Genomic DNA, 19,955 nt, shown 5'->3' with positions numbered 1-19,955 from the left:
GGCAGGCATGCTTTCGCGTCTTCCGGGCAACTCAGCTCAGCCAAAGCTGTCTGCCTATCCACTTGTGGACCAATCTGAAGCCAATTCCTCTGCCCCCTATTCAGTTTGGTTGATCCCAGTTATGGAGGGTGCAAGTTTTAATTTATGTCCCTAAAATATAAAACTAGGAAAAGAGAAGAGCTGGTAAGGTGGCAGGGGAGGGGAATTGAAGACAGAAGAACAGCTCTGCAGATGCCCTGGTGAGAGCCAGTGTTTCTCTTGGAGTCATGAGCCAACCCAGGAATCCTCAGGCAGAACAATGGTCTTGTCTCTCCAGCAACCATGGCCTCACTGGAGATAGAGAAGCCTTAATTCTGGAGCAGAGGGCCAGAGGGGCGACTCTCGCCTTCCCCATGCACAGCCCTCCCCTCTTCCCTTTAGAAGCCCCCTGCTTGTGTCTCTGAATAATTCACAGGGTCTTTTGTTCCCCCCAAACCCTTCTCTCCATCCCACCTCTCCCACCCTCCCTGGTCTTCTTTTTTTCCGTGGGAAAGTTTCTTGAAGAGGTCATGGGCAGCGAAGGGTGCAGGGAGGGGCCACTGGACGACAGAAGGTCGATGGCAATGCCAGACAAAGGGAATAAACACGCTAATTAAATGGCCAAGAAAGGCTGGAGCAGAAGATGGTAGTGGGGGTGAGGGAGGTGGTAGGAGGTGAAAAGAAAAGGGCTGGAAGCTAGGGAGGGGCCTCCCTTGTCAGGAAAACAGAGCAGAGAAAAAAACAACTTGTTTCTATAGCTCTTTTGAAACTGCACTGGCCGGCCCTCCAGCCTATTCTCTCACTCCAATTCTACTGGCTGGCAGAGGGAATAAAGCAGAGAGATAAAGAGCTGCCGACTCCCTCATTGGGATTTAAAGCGATCTAGGGTTCCTTTCCCTCAATTATGGCACGGGGTCACTTGGCATTTGCCAAGGGAGCCAGAGATGAGGTAAGGCTGCTCAACTTTGACTTCAATTCAACAGCTACATGGTGCATATTCAATAGGTACCTGAGAATAATTGTAATAACAACAATAGCAGCAATTTTGACCCAACTCTTACTATGTATCAAGCATTGTGCTAAATCTATGCACCAAATATTTCATTTAATCCTCATGATAACCCTACAAGGAAGGTGTTATTATTACCCTCATTTTACAGATGTGCAAAATGAAGACAGAGGATGCAAAACTCAACCCCAAGTTATAGAGCAAGACACTTGGGTTCAAGTCTAGGCAGTCGAGTTCTGGAGGCTGGGTTTTCACGAGGGCCAGTAATCATCCTGAATTCTGTGAGAGGCCCTGAGGATGCTACTGTGTGAAGGTGAATAGAAACTGAGTGGAGGAACTGTTTAGGTACCCAGTGCCCTCTCCCACATACTTCTGCCCTCTCAGAGGAAGTCATATGAAAATCTCATGCATCTGACCAGTATTTGACTATTTGGTCATTGCTTTCGCATAACCGAGGAGCCAGACTTAAGCAAAAAATAAAAATAAAAATAAAAATAAAAATAAATAAAATAAAAAATAACAACACACCAAAACAACAACAGTGGATTAGGAGACTAAAACCTAGGTTCCCAGCCCACTCTGTGTGTAACACACAGGAGTAACTGAGACAATGAAGGGAATGTGTCCAGCACATGGTAAGAACTCAGTAATATGGGCTGTTATTCCAATCCAAAGGTACCCCTCCAGCTGCCAACCAGACCAGAGGAATGGGACAAGCCCTTGTTTGGCACTTTCTGTATGCCAGGTGCTGTGGTGTAGAAGGGGCCCCTCAGAGTCAGAAAGAGTCTGGCTCTGCTGTCAGACTTTCTAAAGTGTGAATCCTGGTCTCTGACCATGACCATTAGCTACCTGCCCTTGAGCAAGTTAACTGGTAGTGCCTTCATGTGTAAAAAGGGATCAAGCTACCTTCTTCACAGAGTAGGATTAAATGAGGTAATAATCTCTCCCCTCCCCAAACTGGAACACCGAGGGTGCATAATTGATGTGGCCTACTATTACAGTCACACCTGATCTCTTTAGTCCTCACAGCAACCCAGATGTGGGTATGGCTGCCAGAACTCACAGAGCAGGAAGGGAGGGCTGTGATTTGAGGGACTGCCCCATCTTGGGGGCTAGTAAGAGGCAACGTGTCCATTAGAATCGCCTCCTCATCCACCTGCAGCCAGAGTGATAGGACAAAATGACAGGGAGCAGGAAGCCCTGGCGGTTCCTCCTCCATCTCTGACGGGGCATCAGAGTCCTTAGCTCTCTCTGCCTGGGGCGTAGAGACTCAGAGGCAGTCACACAAGCACCTACCCAGAGGCGATCAGCACCCGGGACTGCGCCATGGCGAGCCGCTGCAGGTTGGTCCGATTCAAGGTTGCCAGGGCCACCCTTCCAGTCTTGCCGTTGGCTCCCGGGGGGCTGGCAGGAGAGCCCCCGGCCGCCCCTGCCGGAGTGCTGGCGGCCTGTCGCTGGATTGCCTGGGATGGGGCGGTCTTCACGGGGCCTCGGATGGTTCCCGTGCTGTCCAGGAGCTTGGGCCCCGGTCCTGGTGGTGGTTGGGATAGCCTGACCGCTCCGGATGGGGGCATGCTCTTGCGAGGTGCTGGAGGCTGCGGGGGCCCGGCTGCCTTGACGCTCATCACCAGGACGCACTGCGGGCAAGAGCAGGGCGGGCCTGGGGGTGAGGCCACTGATCCTGCGGACCCGGCTGATCCTGGGCTGGCCGGCCAGGACTGGGCCTTGGGCAAGGTACCCGTGACCATGGGGTAGATGAGGTCCAGACGCCGGCGGACGCGGCGCTGGCGGTGGGTCTGCCGGTTGATCTGGCCCATGGTGCTGAAGTCAATGACGTAGCTGAAGCCAATGGGAGTGAGGTCGATCCAGGGGTGCTGCCTCTCATAGGCGTGCTGGATAATGATGCCCACTTCCATGTCGTAGGGCGTCCAGGAACCGTTGTCGTTCTCCCACTCCCATACCACGCCCTTCCCGGGGGCTGAAGACGGGTCGTAGTAGTTGCGGCGAACTGGGCGGAGGGTCCCTGCCAGAGGCGGATAGAGGAGAGAGTCAAGGTCAGCAAGGAGAGAAAACGGAATTCTGTTCCATTCATAGGCAAATATTAAATGAGTCCTACTGTGTGCCAGGCACTGAGCTGCCTGTTGAAATATCAGCTTTGAATGAGACTCATTCCTGTCTCTTAGGAGTCCATAGTCACACCAGGGTGAAAACAGATGAGTTATAAGGCAAAGGAGATGGAAGGCAGTGGACTGCCAGAAAGAGCAACTCCTGGCTTGGAGTGGGGACATCTTGATCTGCAGCCAAGTTTACTCCTTTACTAGCTAATATAGACACCACCATCCCCCCTCCCCCATCTCGCCCCTGCCCCCGGCCCTCCCCCTCCCCAGCCTCCTTTTCTCCCCTGAGAAACAGGATGATTTCTTTGCTGAGTTTTTGTGAAAAGTTTAAGTGTGACTCCTCATTAACTCAACAAATACGCACCTGTACATGCCAAGTTCTGCATTTCTCTTGGCCCTAAGGGACATATGCCTTTGACACCCAATAGGTGCTCATAAATATCATATCCTTTCTCCCCTATCCCTCTAAGTGTTCCTGCCCCTAGGGTTATGGACGAAAAGAACACAGGGCCATGGAAACCTAGAGGGCAGAGGAAGACTCTGCCTCTGTCGGGGAAAGTTGCCCAGAAACAGTGATCACTGAGCTGGCCTGTTATTGTGAGAAGAGAAAGAAAAATCAGGTTGCAGGCACGCTCCCAAATTTCCCAGCATTCACTCATATCAACAACAACGATGGTCATAAGAATAATTTCCTATGTATCAAATGTCTTTCTTTCAAGAAAGTCAAGCCCTCTTAAAGAGATCATCTTCATTGTTACAATCTTCCTGTGGGTAGGGGTTAGGGATATGGATGAGGCAGGGGAACAGTTCAGCAGAAAGGAGCCTGTAGGACAAGAAGGGTATACTAAGCCTCTAACTGTTGCCTCTTTCTCCCCTACCTGCCTCCAACCTGAGTTCAGACTTCATTTCATGGGTATCATCAAGGCTGCAGATACCCAACTCAAGGCAGGGTGGGGAAGCTGGTGAGACCTCCGGGGGAGGGGGGGGCCCTGGAATCGCCAAATCTGTCATCTTGATTCCTAGCCATCAAAGTGGTGGGAAAAGGCTCTCCTTCTCCAGCCTCTGACTCACCCCTCCTCCAACCCAGAGGAAGACACCAGGACTTGGGGACAGAATCCCATTCAAGGGGGGAAGAAAAGGAACAATGGCTATTCAGGCCTTTGCCAGGGTCATAACCCACCCCCCTCCAATCTCCAACCCCCTTAATGACCCAAACATCAACATTCAGAGGCAGGAGGGAGAGACAGAACAATTCCCTATTCAGCAGCAGGACCTCTGTTGGGGGACACGGGGTAGCTAGCAGGACAGGAGGAAGCGGGGAGGCAATAGTCCTCTGGTTTGCTTCTATTTCCTTCCTAAGTAGCCAGCTCGAACAAAGAACACAGGCTTTGTGTCCAACAGCAGAAAACCCACCCCTTCCAGCTGTGTGATTATGCCTCAGTTTCCTTATCTGTTTGGATCCAGGGAAGCTACTTCAAAGGGTGAATTTGAACAAGAAATGTAGAAATGAATATAAAGCACTGAAATAACACCTATCACATGGCAAAAGCTCAAGAAAAGTTGGTGATTATCATTATTTTTCTACTATTTGTCTGAACAGGATGGAGAAGGAGAAGAAGAAAGAGATATTTTATATATAATTCACATTTGTACAATCAGTGTGATCTTCATGGCAATCCTATAAAATTCCTTTTTAGAGGTGAGCAAATTAAGTGTAGAGAGCTTAAAGACATTCTTTTGTATTCCCTCCAGGTATTCCAGGTAGCAGAGACAATGTACTTGACCAATTTTCATAGATATTCTTAGAGGGCTTTTTTTTTTTTTTTTTTTTTTTTTTTTTTACACCAGTGTTACCAATTCCCAGAAATGCCTGGGAATTGCCCCAGAGCTTCTGGAGATCCTGGCTCCCCACAGCGCCAGGTTTATCTTCTGTGCTTGTATTGCTTCCACTCCTGATAAACAGATACCCCTTTTACCCTCACTGGTTCCCTCAGAGTTCCTGGACCTCCTCCCCTATTATTCCTTTCTATTGAAATGCCCCCCTTTGCTTTTTTTTTGCTTTTTTTTTTTTTTTTTTTCCTATTGAAATTCTCTTATGCCATTTACCATCCCTTGAAAAGTTCGCCTAGTTAGGAAGTCTGGGGTGCACCAGGGCCTCCTTTCACGCTGGCGCCTTACATGGAAGCACAGACACAGTGTAAGTCTTTGCTTTCTAGTGCCCACTGCACTGCCTGGCAATAATGAGGGCTCTGCAATGTGCTGTGATTGATTGATGACTTCTGGCTACTTTGGCATTTCATTATTTGCCTCATCCGCTGGGTACCCACTAGTGCTGTAAGGAATGCCAAGACCTAGACACTCCTAGACACTCCTCAAATAGCTTACAGTCTAAAACGAGACAGGTATGCTAATGACTATTTATGAGGCAGAATAGCCACAGGAAGGGTGCCAACAAAATAGCATGCTGGCAGAAAATCTGACCACATCCTCAATGCTTAAATCCTTTTCATGACTTCCCCGGAGTTCAGCACTGAGATCCCCTCCCCCTACTCTGCTCACATTTCTGCTACCCCAGTCTCTTTCACTCTCTGTCCACTGCCATGCTTCTCTGGACCTTTTCATAATGCTGGTCCCTCCCCCAAACACTCAGGCAATCCTCCCCACTGCTCATCCTTCAGATTTCCTCTGTGCTGCTGTGTCCAGGTTGAATTCTCACTCCTATTTTTCTTATAGCGTTTATCTTAATGTGCAATTACACATTCATTTGTGTGATTAATTTGATGAAAGCCTGTTTTCCTCCACTGGACTTCTAACCCCACAATAGTGGGCATCCAGGTGTTTGCTCAGGGCTGAATCCCCCAATGCTTGGAATATCTTAGTGGCTCAATAAATATCAATCAAATATTAAGTAAAGGAATGATGGTTTGGAGAACATTCTAAGAAATGGATGATAAATAGCATAAGACCTGCATATAAAAAGAATTTCAATAGTCAGACATGACAAAGGACTGCTAAGCTGTCATGGATTTTATTTGTTCACAATAAGGAGCCAGTGAAGTTTGTGACACAGAGAAGTGACAAGTGCAGAGCAGGTCTGTTAATTGTGTCTAAGTGAGAAGTAATGAGGGTGTTGGCAGTGAAAATGAAAAGATGGGGACAAGTCGGAGGGACCCTACAGAGAGAAAATGGGTAAGACGTGACCATGAAGAGCTGAATACTTTCCAAGAGCAGTTCCAGGATCATCTGCTTCAGAATCTTTAGAGGTACAATGCCTTCCAGCCCAGGGGGGGGGGGGCACCCTGAGTTCCCATGCACACTAACATTCCAACTGCTGGGCCTCATGGTCTATGTGTCTGCACATGCCTAGCACCCGAGTATGAGTCTGAATGACAGAATGTATCAAACAGTCAAGTGGTAAAATGGAAGCACCAGTAACAGGCAGAGGGGTGTCAAGATGGAGAGTTGGCTGAAACTGGTTTGGCTTAGTGGATAAAGCATCAGCCTGCTGAAGGGTCCCAGGTTTGATTCCAGTCAAGGGCATGTACCTTGGTTGTGGGCACATCCCCAGTGGGGGATGTGCAGGAGGCAGCTGATCGATGTTTCTCTCTCATCGATGTATCTAACTATAATATCTATCCCTCTCCCTTCCTCTCTGTAAAATAATCAATAATATATATATATATATATATATATATATATATATATATATATATATATATATTAAAAAAAAAGATGGAGAGCTGGGTTTGGAAGGAGAAAATGTTGAGTTCAGTTCAGTCCTAGCAGGTTAATTACAGACAGAAGGAAGACCTCAGAACCAAAGTTACGGGACAAAAGAGATGGTGGGATTTAATTCTCTGATTTTTTTCTGAGGCCGTTCCATCTGGAATGGACCTTTTATAATCAGAACCGTGAACTAGATGATCTGAGGAAATCCACTGGGTCTTAAGGTGCAGTGACCCAAGGAAAAGGCCTCTAATGGGATAGTGATAAAGGAAAAAAGAGAATGAAAGTCAGTTTTTCTTGGCAACTCAGATGCCTGCTGCTCAAAGCACCTAAGAGATTCCAGCTTCTGAAAAGTGGGAGACAACACGTTCTAAGAAGGACCTGAGTTCTCTAGGGCATTTCACCCACAACTATGCAACACTGTGTTAGAGCAGCTACTCTGTCCAAGAAATCCCAGCACCCCTCACCCTTACTAGAATAATCCATGAGGGCAAAAACTTAGGTACTTAGGTATTTCTTACTGCTACACCCCACATGCCTAGAACAGCACCTGCATGAAGCAGGTGCTCTATATGTGTTAACCACATAAAGGAGCAGAGCATAGAATACTTGATTTGGAATCTTAGCTTCCTCATTGACTGGCTATAAACCTTTGAATAACTTAATCTCTTTCAACATGCTTTCTTTCCTATAAAATGGAAACAATAGGTCTTTCATAAGGCTCTTGGAGAATTAAACAAGATAATGTGTGCCATGTGCTTGGGGCATCTCTATATTGTAACTGTCATGTGGTCATCATGCCCTTTGCCTCCTCCATTCCTGTGCTCACAGAGGATGCAGAGTACTGTGGGACCCTAAAAATCAGCTTCATCAGATTCTGTCAACCCCTTAATCTCTCTCCATATGACCCTCTCACCACATGAAAGCCATAAAAGAGGCCACAGCTGGCACAGAAATCTCTGCGCTGGAAAGATCCCTCCCTCACACCACACAGCTTCTAAGCAGCAGCATCACTGGAGGAGGGGCCAAAGCCACTCACATGTTGGTCTGCATGATGGGAAGAAAGGAGCCACAAGGAATCTTAAGCCTGTTTTTCATTCTGCAGAGGAAAATGAGGCCTGAGCAGTGAAGGGACTTGCTGCAGGTCACACTGTAAGCCAGTGAGTCTGGGATGAGAGCCTAGTCATGTCTTCCCCTCCCAGTCTGGGTGTTCCCCTTCCATCCTGCTGCCTGGGCCTTAGAGATGGCAGTGAACAGGTGCATTGGGAGATGTAGAGGAAAGTGGTGCTGAAGTACAGAGCTCCAGTCACTGTGTCCTACAATAGGTTAGCTCAGGCAAGGCAAATGACTGTAGGCGAAGAGGACCTAACCAAGGCCTTTGGAAGCAGCCAAAACCCAGAGGCCCCATCTCTTCCCTCCTTCCAGATTCTCTAGCCCCAATTGCTTAGAGGAGACCAGCATGGAATGCAAATAAGCTCCAACTGGGAGGCTGTCTGGGGGAAGAAGTGTCCAGGGCAAACAGAGGCGGCAGAGAGGGTGTCTGCAACCTCCCAGGAATCTCCTTGGAAACAGGCTGGATGAAGTCGGAGCCCAGGAAAGCTGAGAGTCTGAGGACTTCCTTGGCATCAGGGCAGGCTACTTCTAAAAAAAAAAAAAAAAAAAAAGCTCCCATCTCAGGAAATGCTCCCACATAGAGGCGGGGGGGAAAAAAAAAGCGAGGAATCGCCTCTACACAGGGGACTTCCAGCTCTCCTTTGTTTATGGGGATGTTTCTGGTTCCCAGCTTCAAACTATGGCTTAGGGGACAGTGGGTAATTTAATTAAACATTGCTAGGGCTTGGCCGAGGTTGCCTGGGAGCTGGTGGCTTAAAGTTCCTACCCTGGCATGGCCTCATCAATGAGCTATACTGAGAGGAACTGTGTGTCTGTTGGTGGAGAATGGAGAGGAGGGGACTCAAGTCCAGTAACCCAGAGGGTCCTATTCTGCTTTGACAAGCTCCCTGACAGACCTAGCATTCCTGGGAATCCAGCCCAGTGCCTCTAGCACCCAGTGCAGGGCCTGGCACTGAGGAGACAGACAAGAATGCGAAACACACTCTGAGGCAGTCTTTAAAACGATCCAGGGCCAGCGCTCTGCCTCTGGTCTGAAGTCTGCAGAGCACCAGCAAACTCTTCTCCGAGGACAGGTGCCTAGCCTTGGACTAAATTGGCACCAGGTAGTGGTCAGCCGGTCCTTGGGGAAGAGTGATCAGACCTGGGGGAGGTGGCTTCTGTCCTTCAACCCAGTTTTCACCAGAACGTCCCTTCTGTAGAAAGGGGCCTTCAGGCCACAACGACCCTTTCTAGGTACCATGTCCGTAATCACCCATTAATTGTTCTCCTTTCCCAAATGTGAGACAAGGGCTGGGACCTTTAGGTCTCTAGGGTGCCTCGTCATGTGCTGCACAGACTTAGTTTCAAAAAGCTCACACCTGCCTGTTTATTTTGAGCAGGACTGGAATTCTCTGTCAGGTGTCTTGGTTGCTGGTTGGTCTTCCTGGTCTCATCTCCATGGCTCAGCTGTCCCCTTCTCCAGACACATACCCTCCCCCCCCCCAATCTGAGGCCTCTGCTCTCACCTCCACAACCTCTGTCCACATTACACAATTACATTTCCTCTCTCCACCTCAGCCACACTTAATCTTCTTTCTCAATCTCCCATGTCCTCCTTACTCCCTCTCAGCCATCTGAGCGCTAGCTCCCTCCAGTTCCCACCAGGGTTTAAGCCTCCTCTCCCCTCCCCCCTCCCCCCTTGGTAACACTTCTGGAAGCCTTTTCCCTGAAAACTTTACTCACTGGGCTGGTGTCTGCAAAGTCTTTGGCAAAGAGGTTGTTGGGAGTCATGACTAAAGATGTGGCAGGAGCGTGGAAAGCTACCTCTTTCCCATGAAAATCCTAATTAGCACACAGGATATGGGGCTTTCCAAGGGGAATGAGATGCCCAGCTCCAACAGCTGTTCTCCGGCCTTCTGGGACTCTCCCAGTCTTCCTCTCCAGTCCCTCCTCCCCACACCTGCCTCTCCAGGCTCCTCTGCACATTCTCGGGAAAGCCCAGCCAGGATTCCAGAAACAATCTCCCTTCCCCTCCACCCCCGTCCCCCATGAGGAGACAGACTTGTCCCAAGTCATCAACTAAGTGTCGACACACTGGGCCAAGCAAAGAGGCAGCTCTGCCCTGGCCCTCCGCCAAGAACCTTCCACCCTGCCCTCCTCCCTGCCGCCTCTTTTCCTTGCTTTGATGGGAAGGCAGGTCAGCTGGGAAGTGAGATTGTGGTGGCCACAGTAGCAACTTGCATCTCATGAGAAGACTGTGGTCTGGGAGGCCGGAGTGTCCCTCACAGTGAACGGTTTAAGGAGGAAGCTTGGGGACAGTTTCTCCTTAGGAATCTTCCCTCCTCCTCCTCCTCCTCCTCCTCCTCCTCCTCCTCCTCCTCTTCCTCCTCCTCCTCCTCCGCGGACAAAGAGAGCTGAGCGGCTTCCCTGCCAGGCATTCCGAACCCGGTGCCCACCCCCCTCCCTCTCTCCATCTGTTCGGCCTGTTGCTTCAGCCCTGGGACTGCAAGAGCAGCCGCACCGGCGGATGCCACAGCATCCAGGGCGCTTCCAGCCATGGAATCCCTCAACTCCAGTCTCCCTTCCCAGGGAGCCCAGCCCTTCCTTCCCAATGGAGACTAACCGCTAGAGCCTCCGGGGAATCTCGGCCGCCTTCCCCAGTCCCCACACCCAGCACCCCGCTGTGGGAAGGCAGCCCACACGGGAGGGGCAGAGGCAGTAACGTGGGTGAGAAGGGGGATGTGCGGCAGGCCCAAGGGTGCCCGGGGCGAAGCAGGGTCAGCCGAGGTGTGGGCGATGGGAGCCGGGAGCCTTCACCAGGGGCTGGGATTGCTTGTGGCCGAGGTGGCGCCACAGCTTCCACGAGCGCTTAAAAGGGGGCGTACAAGAGGAGTTGTCAGGGGCCAGGGTGCAGCTGGGTTTGCATAACCAGAACGCTGACACTAATTGCTCGGGGGTTTATTGCAGGGGGCATCTTAGGACCCCGGGCAAGAAGCACCCTCCTCCGCGACCCCCTCTGGGAGACACCACCTCTGGGTGGGCTCCTGTGGGCTCGCGCCGCGGGGAACCTCAGGGCGGGGAGGGGAGTGGGGTGGCGCGGGCGGGGCTGGGGCGGCCGGCTCACCCGTGTCCTGGCGGAACTGGTTCATTGACTGCAGGTCGATGATGTAGGGCGCGAGCCGGCTGTCCACCTGCCCCAGCACCACGCTGCCCCCAGCGCGGGGGCCGGCGCGGACCACCGCCTCGATGTGGTGGCTCACGGCGGGGCTGTAGGGCCGCCAGCGGCCGTGCTCGTTCAGCCATTCCCAGACCACCACTGCCGAGGCCAGGAGCATGGCGAGCCCGGGGCTGCGGCGGCGGCGCGGCGCAGTCCCTCTCCCGGGCTCGGGGCGCCCGCCCTCCTCCTCTTCCTCCTTCGCCGCCGCCTCTGGGCCTCGACCGCGCACCCCGCCCCGCGCCCAGACGTCCCGGCGGGCAGTCTCCGCTCCGGCCCGCGGGCCGCTCCCCGGCCTCGCATCCACCGGGGCCCGGGGCCCCGGGCCGCCTGGCTCGGACCGCGCGCCGCCTCCGGGGTCCTCCGCTGCTGCCGCCGCAGCTGCCACTGCTCCGTGGGGTCGGGTGGCTTCATGCAAATGTCCGGCTTTCTGCAGACAGGCCCCCGCCTTGCCCAGCCACCCGCCGGGCGCGGGCTGGAGACGGCTGCCAGGCGGGGACCGAGCCCTCGCACCAGTTGCGCCTCGGGCTCTGCAGGCGCCCGGGTGGGACCTCGCCGCGCGCTCGCGCCGGGAATGGCACGCCGGGTTCCCCTCCCTTCCCTACTCCTCGCCGCACGAACTGCCGTCTCCGCCTGGGCGAGGGCTCCCCCTCCCTGTGGCTCTGCTCAGTTGCTTCCAGAATGAATCGCTCCTCCCAAGAGAGACACCAAGGCAAATCCGAGCCCATTGGGATTACGCCAGCCCCGAGACGCCGAGAAGCCGCCCTCCATGGCACGGCCCGAGGTAGGACCGCAGGAGTCGCCCGGCCTCAACTTTGCCACCTCCCTCCCAGGACTGAATTGTCTTCTTTTCCTTCTTTAAAAAAAAAAAAATGCAGCCGTGATCCGTGTCTGCAGTGTCAGCTTTGAAACACGATGTGTCTCCCGCTCGCGCACGCACCCGCACCCGCACCCGCACCCGCACACTCACACACACTCGCACACACAGGTGCCCATACCCCAACGCCCTTCTAGTTCGGGGTGGTATTACCTCATCTTCGCCAGCATCCTTAGCTGTCTGTCAAGGATGCATTGCCACGCCCCCTGACTACTCGGGCCTGTGCCTAGGAGCTCCCACGCCCCCTACTGGCCTAAAGTGACGCCTGCCGGCCAATGGCCACACACTAGTTGCCATTCAACTCCAACCACTGCTCAGGAGACTCAAGTCCAAAGGGATGCAGCAATTTGATGAATGAAGGATTTATATCGTCTATGATCAGAGTAGAAGTGGTTTTTCTAGACTTCTTTGACGTTGTTGGAGTTAAGAAGACACATGCTAAGTTGATTTATTCTTCAGGATTTTTCTGTGACCAAAATAATGAGACACTAAGACAGACACAAGCCAGACTTGGTTATTATGGTCTTAAAAAATTAATGTGGAAAATAATCTGAAAGGTCAGATTGACATCAGGATTACATGTTAATTTTGTCTTATAATACGAACTTTGTTTTGCTGAGGTTGCAATCGCATGAAACACTAAATTTAAATGATCAGGATCCAGGATAAATAAAATTTCATAATACCTTATAGTCATTTTTGTTTGTGTCCCTCTCTCTTTCTTGTGCCCTCTTGAATTACAAAAATATTATTAATATTATTATTATTTGTATTTCCTTAATATTATTATTTGTATTTCCCACATCTCTTTCATCCTTTCCCTTGCTCTTCACAGAGTTCCAAATGCAAAGAAAAAATGTCATACACACTCCTCTTTGAGTCTCCAAAAGAGCCAGGTTCCAGGCTACCTCTGAGTGTTTCCTTGCTGGTGGTGCCCTTGCCCAGAAATCTCCCTACCATGGCCTCCAAAACCCCAGTATCCTAATTAAACTCAATCAACACCATTCATTAAAACATCAATTTTTAGGTTTGAAGGATGAAAGGGATAGGAGTAAAGGATACCTTAATTAAATCTACCAAGAGCCATTTATTATTTCGATTTCACAAATGACAGGACTTATGGAATTTATGCAATTTACTTCAGAATATTATTTAGCCAGAGGGGAAATTAGTATCCAAAACTCAGTTGGAATCCCCTCACAAAACAAAACAAAACAAAACAAAAAGGACCCCACACATGTTATATGGCCAGGCATGTGGCAATGTAGAAGTGTCTCAATGTAAAATAAGGGAATGGATAGTGTCACAAGTACCTTACCCCCAAAATATATGTATATTAAAAGAAATAAAGAAAAAAGAAAGGAGGGAAGGAAGAAAGGAAAGAAGGAAGAAGGAAAGAGAGGAAAGAAAGAAGGGGAAAGAAAAAAAGAAGGGAAGGGAGAAATTAGGTTAAAGTGTTCTGGAAGAACAAGAGTACACTTGAAGAAAAAGGAATTTTACAGTTTTGTGTTTTACACTTAGATCTATAATCCATTTTGAGTTTTATTTTTGTGAAAAGTGTAGAGTCTGGGTGTAGAATCTATTTTTTCCTGTGTGTGTATGTGTGCATGGAGATGTCTAGTTTGAGTAACATTTGTGGAAAAGACCATTTTTTGCTCCATTTATTGCTTTGTCCCTTTGTCAAAGACCAGTTGACTATATTTATGTGGGTCTACTGCTGGGCTCTGTTTTCTGTTCCGTTGATCTAGTTGGCTATTCTTTCATCAACACTACCCTCTCTTGGTTATAGCAGCTCTATAGTAAGTCTTAAAATTCAGTAGTAACAGTTTTCTTACTTTGTTTTCTCATTCAATATTATCTTGGTCTTTCTGGGTGTTTTGCCTTACCTTATAAAGTTTAGTATCAATATCCACAAGATAACTTGGTGGAATTTTGATTGGCATTACATTGATTATGGACCCAGCTGGGAGGAGCTTACAGCTTGGCAGTATTGAATCTTCCTACACTTGTATAATACATGGAATATATCTTCATTTATTTAGATTTTTTTTATTTCTTTCATCAGAGTCTTCCTCATACAGAGCTTGTGCTTATTTTATTATATTTATACCAAAGTATTTCTCTTTTAGGGGAGGAGTATAAAAATGGCATTATATTTTAAATTATACTCACCATTTGTTCATTGATGGTATACAAAAAAGCAACTGACTTTTGTATATTAACTGTGTATCTTGTAACTTTGCTATAATTACTTATTAGTTCCAGGAGTGTTGTTTTTGTTTGTTGTTGTTGTTCATTCTTTTGGATTTTTCTACACAGTACATAGACAATCGTGCCATCTGTGAACAAAGATAGTTTTTTTTCTTTCTTCCCAGTTAGTATATTTTTTATTTCCTTTTCTTATCTTACTGTATTCTCCAAGATTTCAGTATGATATGAAACAGGAGTGATAAATGCAGACATCCTTGACTTGTTTCTGATCTTAGCAGGAAAGCACCTGGTTTCTCACAGTGAAGTATGACATCAGCTGTAGCTTTTTTGTAGATGTTTTTCGTCTACTTGAGGAAGTTCCCTTCCTAGTTTGCTGGGAGTTTTTATAAACAGGTGTTGGATTTTTTTTCCCCCAAATGATTTTTCTACACCTATTGACATGATTATGTGGCTTTTCTTCTTTAGCCCATTGATACGACAAATTGCATCAATACATTTTTAAGTGCTGAATCAGTCTTGCGTGCCTGGAATAAATCCCACTTTTTTGCCCCTATTAATATGCATCTTTTCACTATAATAAACCATAACCATGAATATAGTAGTTTTCTGAATTCTATGAATTCATTTATTAAATTACTGGAGGAGATCTTTGGGACCTTCTTGAACTTGTATGCTGAAACAGTATTGACCAACAGGGAGCTCTGGAGTTAAAGTGGCCAATCAGAGATGCCCCACATTTTCCCTTTGCCAAGTAACCTATCATATAGCCTCAGGTTCCAGCAGTTAGGATGTGGATGCTTTGCAGGGATGCTCCTCACATTGTTCATGGAAATCACTTGTGATCTTTTTCTTGCTCAGACTCAATCCTGGGTGCACCACCTCCATATTACAAGAGATAATTTTTGGCCTCGCCTGACGTATGGCATGGTAAATCTAATAGAACCCACCACTTCATATCAGTTCTGGATGCACAGTCACTTGGTGTCTCAAGGTCAGGTGCTCCATCTTTACTGAGCCAACAGCACACCAGGAATCGTCACTCAACAGGCATATATTTCCAATGCAGATGGGATGGCCTTGCTCCAGAGCCCCAAGAGGAGTCTGTACTGTGCTTCTTCCATATGGGCTTGCTATGAACTCCATCTCATATCTTTTCCTACATCTGATACTTTAACGCCATAAGGTCACCTAGGCTATACTGCACAAGTAGCTGCACTGTTTCTACCATAGCCAGGATCTTCCTCAGACTCTTTCCTAATCTAGGCCTCATTTAAAGCTGGCAGCCTATTGTGTCACCTTGTACATGGACTGAAGCAGTATGTTCAGGTGTGGAATATGCTACTTTCAAAAACCAAGAGCAGTGCACTTTCTTCTTCATAGTGGGGTATGCAAGATTCAATAATTTATCTTTCACTTTGGATAAGATGTCCTGGGCATGTACCTGATCTGGTGAGCCTCTGATTCTTCATAAGGTTCATCTCTGGTCCTCCCTTAGAGGACCATGACCTCTAGGTGTTGGCTACTTCTTGATCATATGACCTGATTACCATGAAATCATTGAGAAGTGGTTCGCAGGAAGTACAAATAGTCTAGATTTTCTCTCTCTACTCCATCCATGCGATTATAGTTTTCCATTGATTTTTAGAGAGAGTGGAAGGGAGGGAGGGGGGAAGAAAGAAACACTGATGTGAGACAGACACATCAATAGGTTATCACTGTGGGAGCCTTGAGCTGGGGATCAAAACTGTAACCCAGGTACTGGTATGTGCCCTTGACCAGTAATTGAACCCATGACCTTTTGGTTGGTGAACAAATGCTCTAATCACTTGGAAACATCGTCATGGCTAATCTCCTTTTCTCATCCCAATAGAAAAAAGCAATTCATCCAATTAATGTCCACACACCATGCACCTGAGGCAGTTGTAATTTGCTACCACATCTGGCACAGTGGGCGCAGTTGTACCTACACTTGGTTTGACCTTGTGGTAATTGATAGATCCTCCCTTCCCTCAGTTGATGGACAGACATAAACCCCACATGCGGCTGGACATTCCTGAGCTCTGAACCACCAATCATCACCTGCCAAATACCCTAAGCCCCCATTCCTAAGTCCCTAGGTCCCTAATCAATCAGCGTGTGCTAAGTGCCCTAAGCCCCGCCCTCTACCTTAAAGGTGCTTGTAAGCCCTTCGCTCGCTCTCTTCCGCACCTCTCCGTGGAAGCAGCCGGCAGGGGTACCCTTCCCTCCAATAAAGCCTGTGTCCTGCCATCCCGGTCTCAGGTCTACCTTCTCTATTTAATCTATCAGTAATCAACTGTTATTCTTGGGTACTTACTTGGTTTCTTCAGGAGCTAAATTGATAAGTGAAATGCACATATGACAGAGATCATTATTTTTATGTCCTTTAGACCCTTCAGGACTGCTCTACCTTTCATGCCCTGCTACCCATTTCTACCCTGCTGAGTCAATGAAAAGTGGGGCAGAGTTCCCTAAAGACATAGTACTGACAAGATAAAAATTGGAGTTCAGGTTGGATAAGAGAAGGGGCTTGTAAACATCCCAAGCTCTTGGAGGGCTAAACTTGAGAAGTGAGAGACCAGAACCTTGACATTCTGTAATTCTGTCTCAAGTCACTTTCATCTATGATTGAATTAGGATGATCTTATTTCAGTCTGTGTATCAAAAGACAGGGTGACCCCTTCCTGGAGGAAAACAACAAAATACAGATGATAAAGTAGGGGATAAAGTTTCCCCCAGGAAGTCAACTGCCACTTTTTCATGTGAAATCTAAGATGATGCTAAAGCCAGGCTGACTGAGCTACCGAGTATACATAACATTTGTATTTTACTACCAAGGCGTTTTTTTGGATCCTTCTTTTGTTAGTCAACAAGTTTAGCACCAGGTTAATAATGGCTGCATTTGTTTAGAAGGGACGCACTGGTGGCTGCATCCAGCAGGTGGCGATGTTGTGCTGGAAAATGGCCTCTGAGTGCCTGGAGGTTTTTCAGTCTTTAACGGAAGCTGGGATTTCCCTTTCTACCTGTACTTTTGGGATTTTATGTTATATTAGAGGCCTGGTGCATGAAATTCGTGCACTAGGGGGTCAGGGTTGGGGGTTCCTCAGCCTGGCCTGCATCCTCTCGCAGTGCAGGAGCTGTCAGTCGGACATCCTTAGCACTGCTGCAGAGGAAGGAGAGGCTCCAGCTACTACCAGCGCTGTGCTCGCCAGCCATAAGTCTGGCTTCTGGCTGAGCGGTGATCCCTCTGTGGGAGTGCACTGACTGCCAGGGGGCAACTCCTGCATTGAGTATCTGCCCCCTGGTGGTCATTGTGCATCATAGTGATGGGTTGTACCACTGTCAGGCCGAAACCAGCCTTCAGACATTTCCTGAGGGGTTCCGGATTGTTAGAGGGCATAGGAAATGAATGTGCTGGAAAAGAAACAAAGTATCAATGAGGGAAAAAAAAAGACCACATTTAATGCTTTTGTGAGCTCATCTGGAATTCCCACGTAGAAAATAAGCGGACATAAAAGAGGTGGGCAGTATGAAAGATCAAAAGGAAATAGAAGAAAACTTGTTTTTTCCTAACTGTGTGGAATTTTAGCCTGATCTTTTACTTGATACTTCTCTCTGTCAAAAAATACTTGGTGGTAGCATTTGTTTATAGCATAATTTATTTTCAGACATAGGGAGTGTGCAGATGACTTGCAGTTAGTAATCTGCTAAAGTTGGGACATACACTTTATGAAAAAAACTGTATTACAACCTCACTGAAAATAATTTATGATTGTATACATGTTCATGTATTTTGTGTGTGTACGTCTGTGTGTGCTGGTTATCTAGCAACACCACTTCCTTAAAAAGCTAGGAACTATTTTTCCCCCCAGAATCCTTGTGCTCTATGGGTTAGCATTTGTCCATGAGATAAACTCATGAGAAACTTAGGTGGTAGGCATTGTTTCTTGAAAAATCATGGAGGTCAGATAGTACTATGCAATATCTATATAAGCTCCCACTTAGAAGTTACATCCAATGTAGCAATTTTGCAACCTTCTGGAAGTTGTGACTCTACCACTTCTCTCCCCTTCCCAATGCTTTGGCTGTCACCCCCTTCCTGCAGCCTTACAGATCTCTTCCCCTGCTCCTCCCACACATTCATCTAACCCCTCATTCCTAATTAAATACCTTATTCTTGTAATATTTATAGTGGCTTTATTTTCCTGACAGAATATGAACTGATACCATAACTATATACTATACATATACTAGAGAATCTAAGATAGTTCCAATTTCATGATAAATCTCATAAGATCCTGAAGAATATCATGCATTTCAATATGATGAATATGTCTAAAATCCAAAAAAAGTGGCAATACCAAGTGCTGGTGAAGATGTGAATCAATATGAACTCTCCTTCATTGCTGGTGGGAACACAGAATGGTACAGTCACATTGAAAGACAGTTCAGCAGATGCTTACAAAGTGAAACAGATTTTACCATACAGCCTAGTGATCACCCTCTTTGGTATTTACCCATTTGAATTGAAAACATATATTCACACAAAAATTTGTATGCAAATACTTATAGCTTTATTTATAATCACTCCAAACCATAAGCATCTGAGAGATTTTTCAAAAGGTAAATGAATAAACAAATTGCAGTATACACACACAATTACATATTGCTAAGTGATAGAAATCAATCTGAAAAAGCTATCTATCCTATCTGATAAAAGAGTAATTTGCAAATTGCCTGCACTTCTGCTACACCCACAAGCCATACCCACCAGCTAATCAGGAGCGAGTATGAAAATTAACCCAACCAAGATGACTGCAGCCACCTAGAGAGCAGGAGGCTTGGCTTTCTCCAGCAATGGAGGAAGCCAAGCTTCTTACAAACCCTGGCCAGCCCTGGACTCCACTCAAGGATACAAAGTTTCAATTATACAAGATACAATAAATAAATCCCAACAAAAATGGCAGCAGCCATGGAGCTGGAGAGAGCTGGAGGCTTGAGTTTCCCCAGGAGGTGGAGGAAGCCAAGCTTTCGCAGCCCTGGCCTGCCTTGGCCTCCACTCAAGGCTACAAAGTTTCAATTATAGAAGATAAATAAATACCAGGTACCAGGGTCTCCACTTGGGTTGCCGGGTACATGGCTGGCTTGCAAACCACCACAGACCCCACACCCTGATCAGAGACACCCTTCAGGGCAAACCAGTTGGCCTCCACTCATGCACTAGACCTCTATCCTATCTAATAAAAGAGTAATATGCAAATTGACAATCACTCCAACACACAAATGGCTGCCCCCATGTAGACACAAGATGGCTGCCCCTATGTGGACACAAGATGGCCAGCAGGGGAGGGCAGTTGGGAGGGACCAGGCCTGAAAGGGAGGGCAATTAGGGGTGACCAGACCGACAGAGGAAGTTGGGGGTGAACAGGCCTGCAGGGAAAGGCAGTTAGGGGTGACTAGGCCTGCAAGGGAGGGCAGCTTGGGGTAAACAGGCTGCCAGGGGAGTGGTTAGGGAGTGATCAGGCTGGCAGGCAGAAGTGGTTAGGGGCAATCAGGAAGGCAGGAATGCAAGCAGTTGGGAGCCAGCAGTCCTGGATTGTGAGAGGGATGTTCAACTGTCTGTTTAGGACCAATCTTACTGGGATCGGGCCTAAATGGCCTGTGAGACATCCC

General features: G+C 47.9%; 1 protein-coding gene across 2 annotated transcripts in view; it reads right to left on the bottom strand.

The window, feature by feature from the left end:
- DTX4 (deltex E3 ubiquitin ligase 4) overlaps positions 1–12,004 on the bottom strand; it is a 32,751-nt gene extending 20,747 nt beyond the window's left edge. Inside the window, exons 1-2 of one of the 2 annotated variants that reach the window (XM_036426494.2) lie at positions 11,087–12,004; positions 2,324–3,050 (exon numbers count right to left, since the gene is read on the bottom strand). In XM_036426494.2, coding sequence (XP_036282387.1) covers positions 2,324–3,050; positions 11,087–11,297 — 938 coding nt within the window. In that variant the 5' untranslated portion in view covers positions 11,298–12,004. The remainder of the gene's footprint in view (positions 1–2,323; positions 3,051–11,086) is intronic. The other variant, XM_036426493.2, reaches the window with a different exon arrangement.
- Between the last annotated feature and the right edge of the window lie 7,951 nt (positions 12,005–19,955).

The sequence above is a fragment of the Pipistrellus kuhlii genome, unplaced genomic scaffold (genome assembly GCF_014108245.1).
Source record: "Pipistrellus kuhlii isolate mPipKuh1 unplaced genomic scaffold, mPipKuh1.p scaffold_m20_p_9, whole genome shotgun sequence".
NCBI lineage: Eukaryota > Metazoa > Chordata > Mammalia > Chiroptera > Vespertilionidae > Pipistrellus > Pipistrellus kuhlii.
The sequence above is the reverse complement of the archived record's forward strand: the minus strand, read 5'-3'. Positions and strand labels throughout refer to the sequence as shown.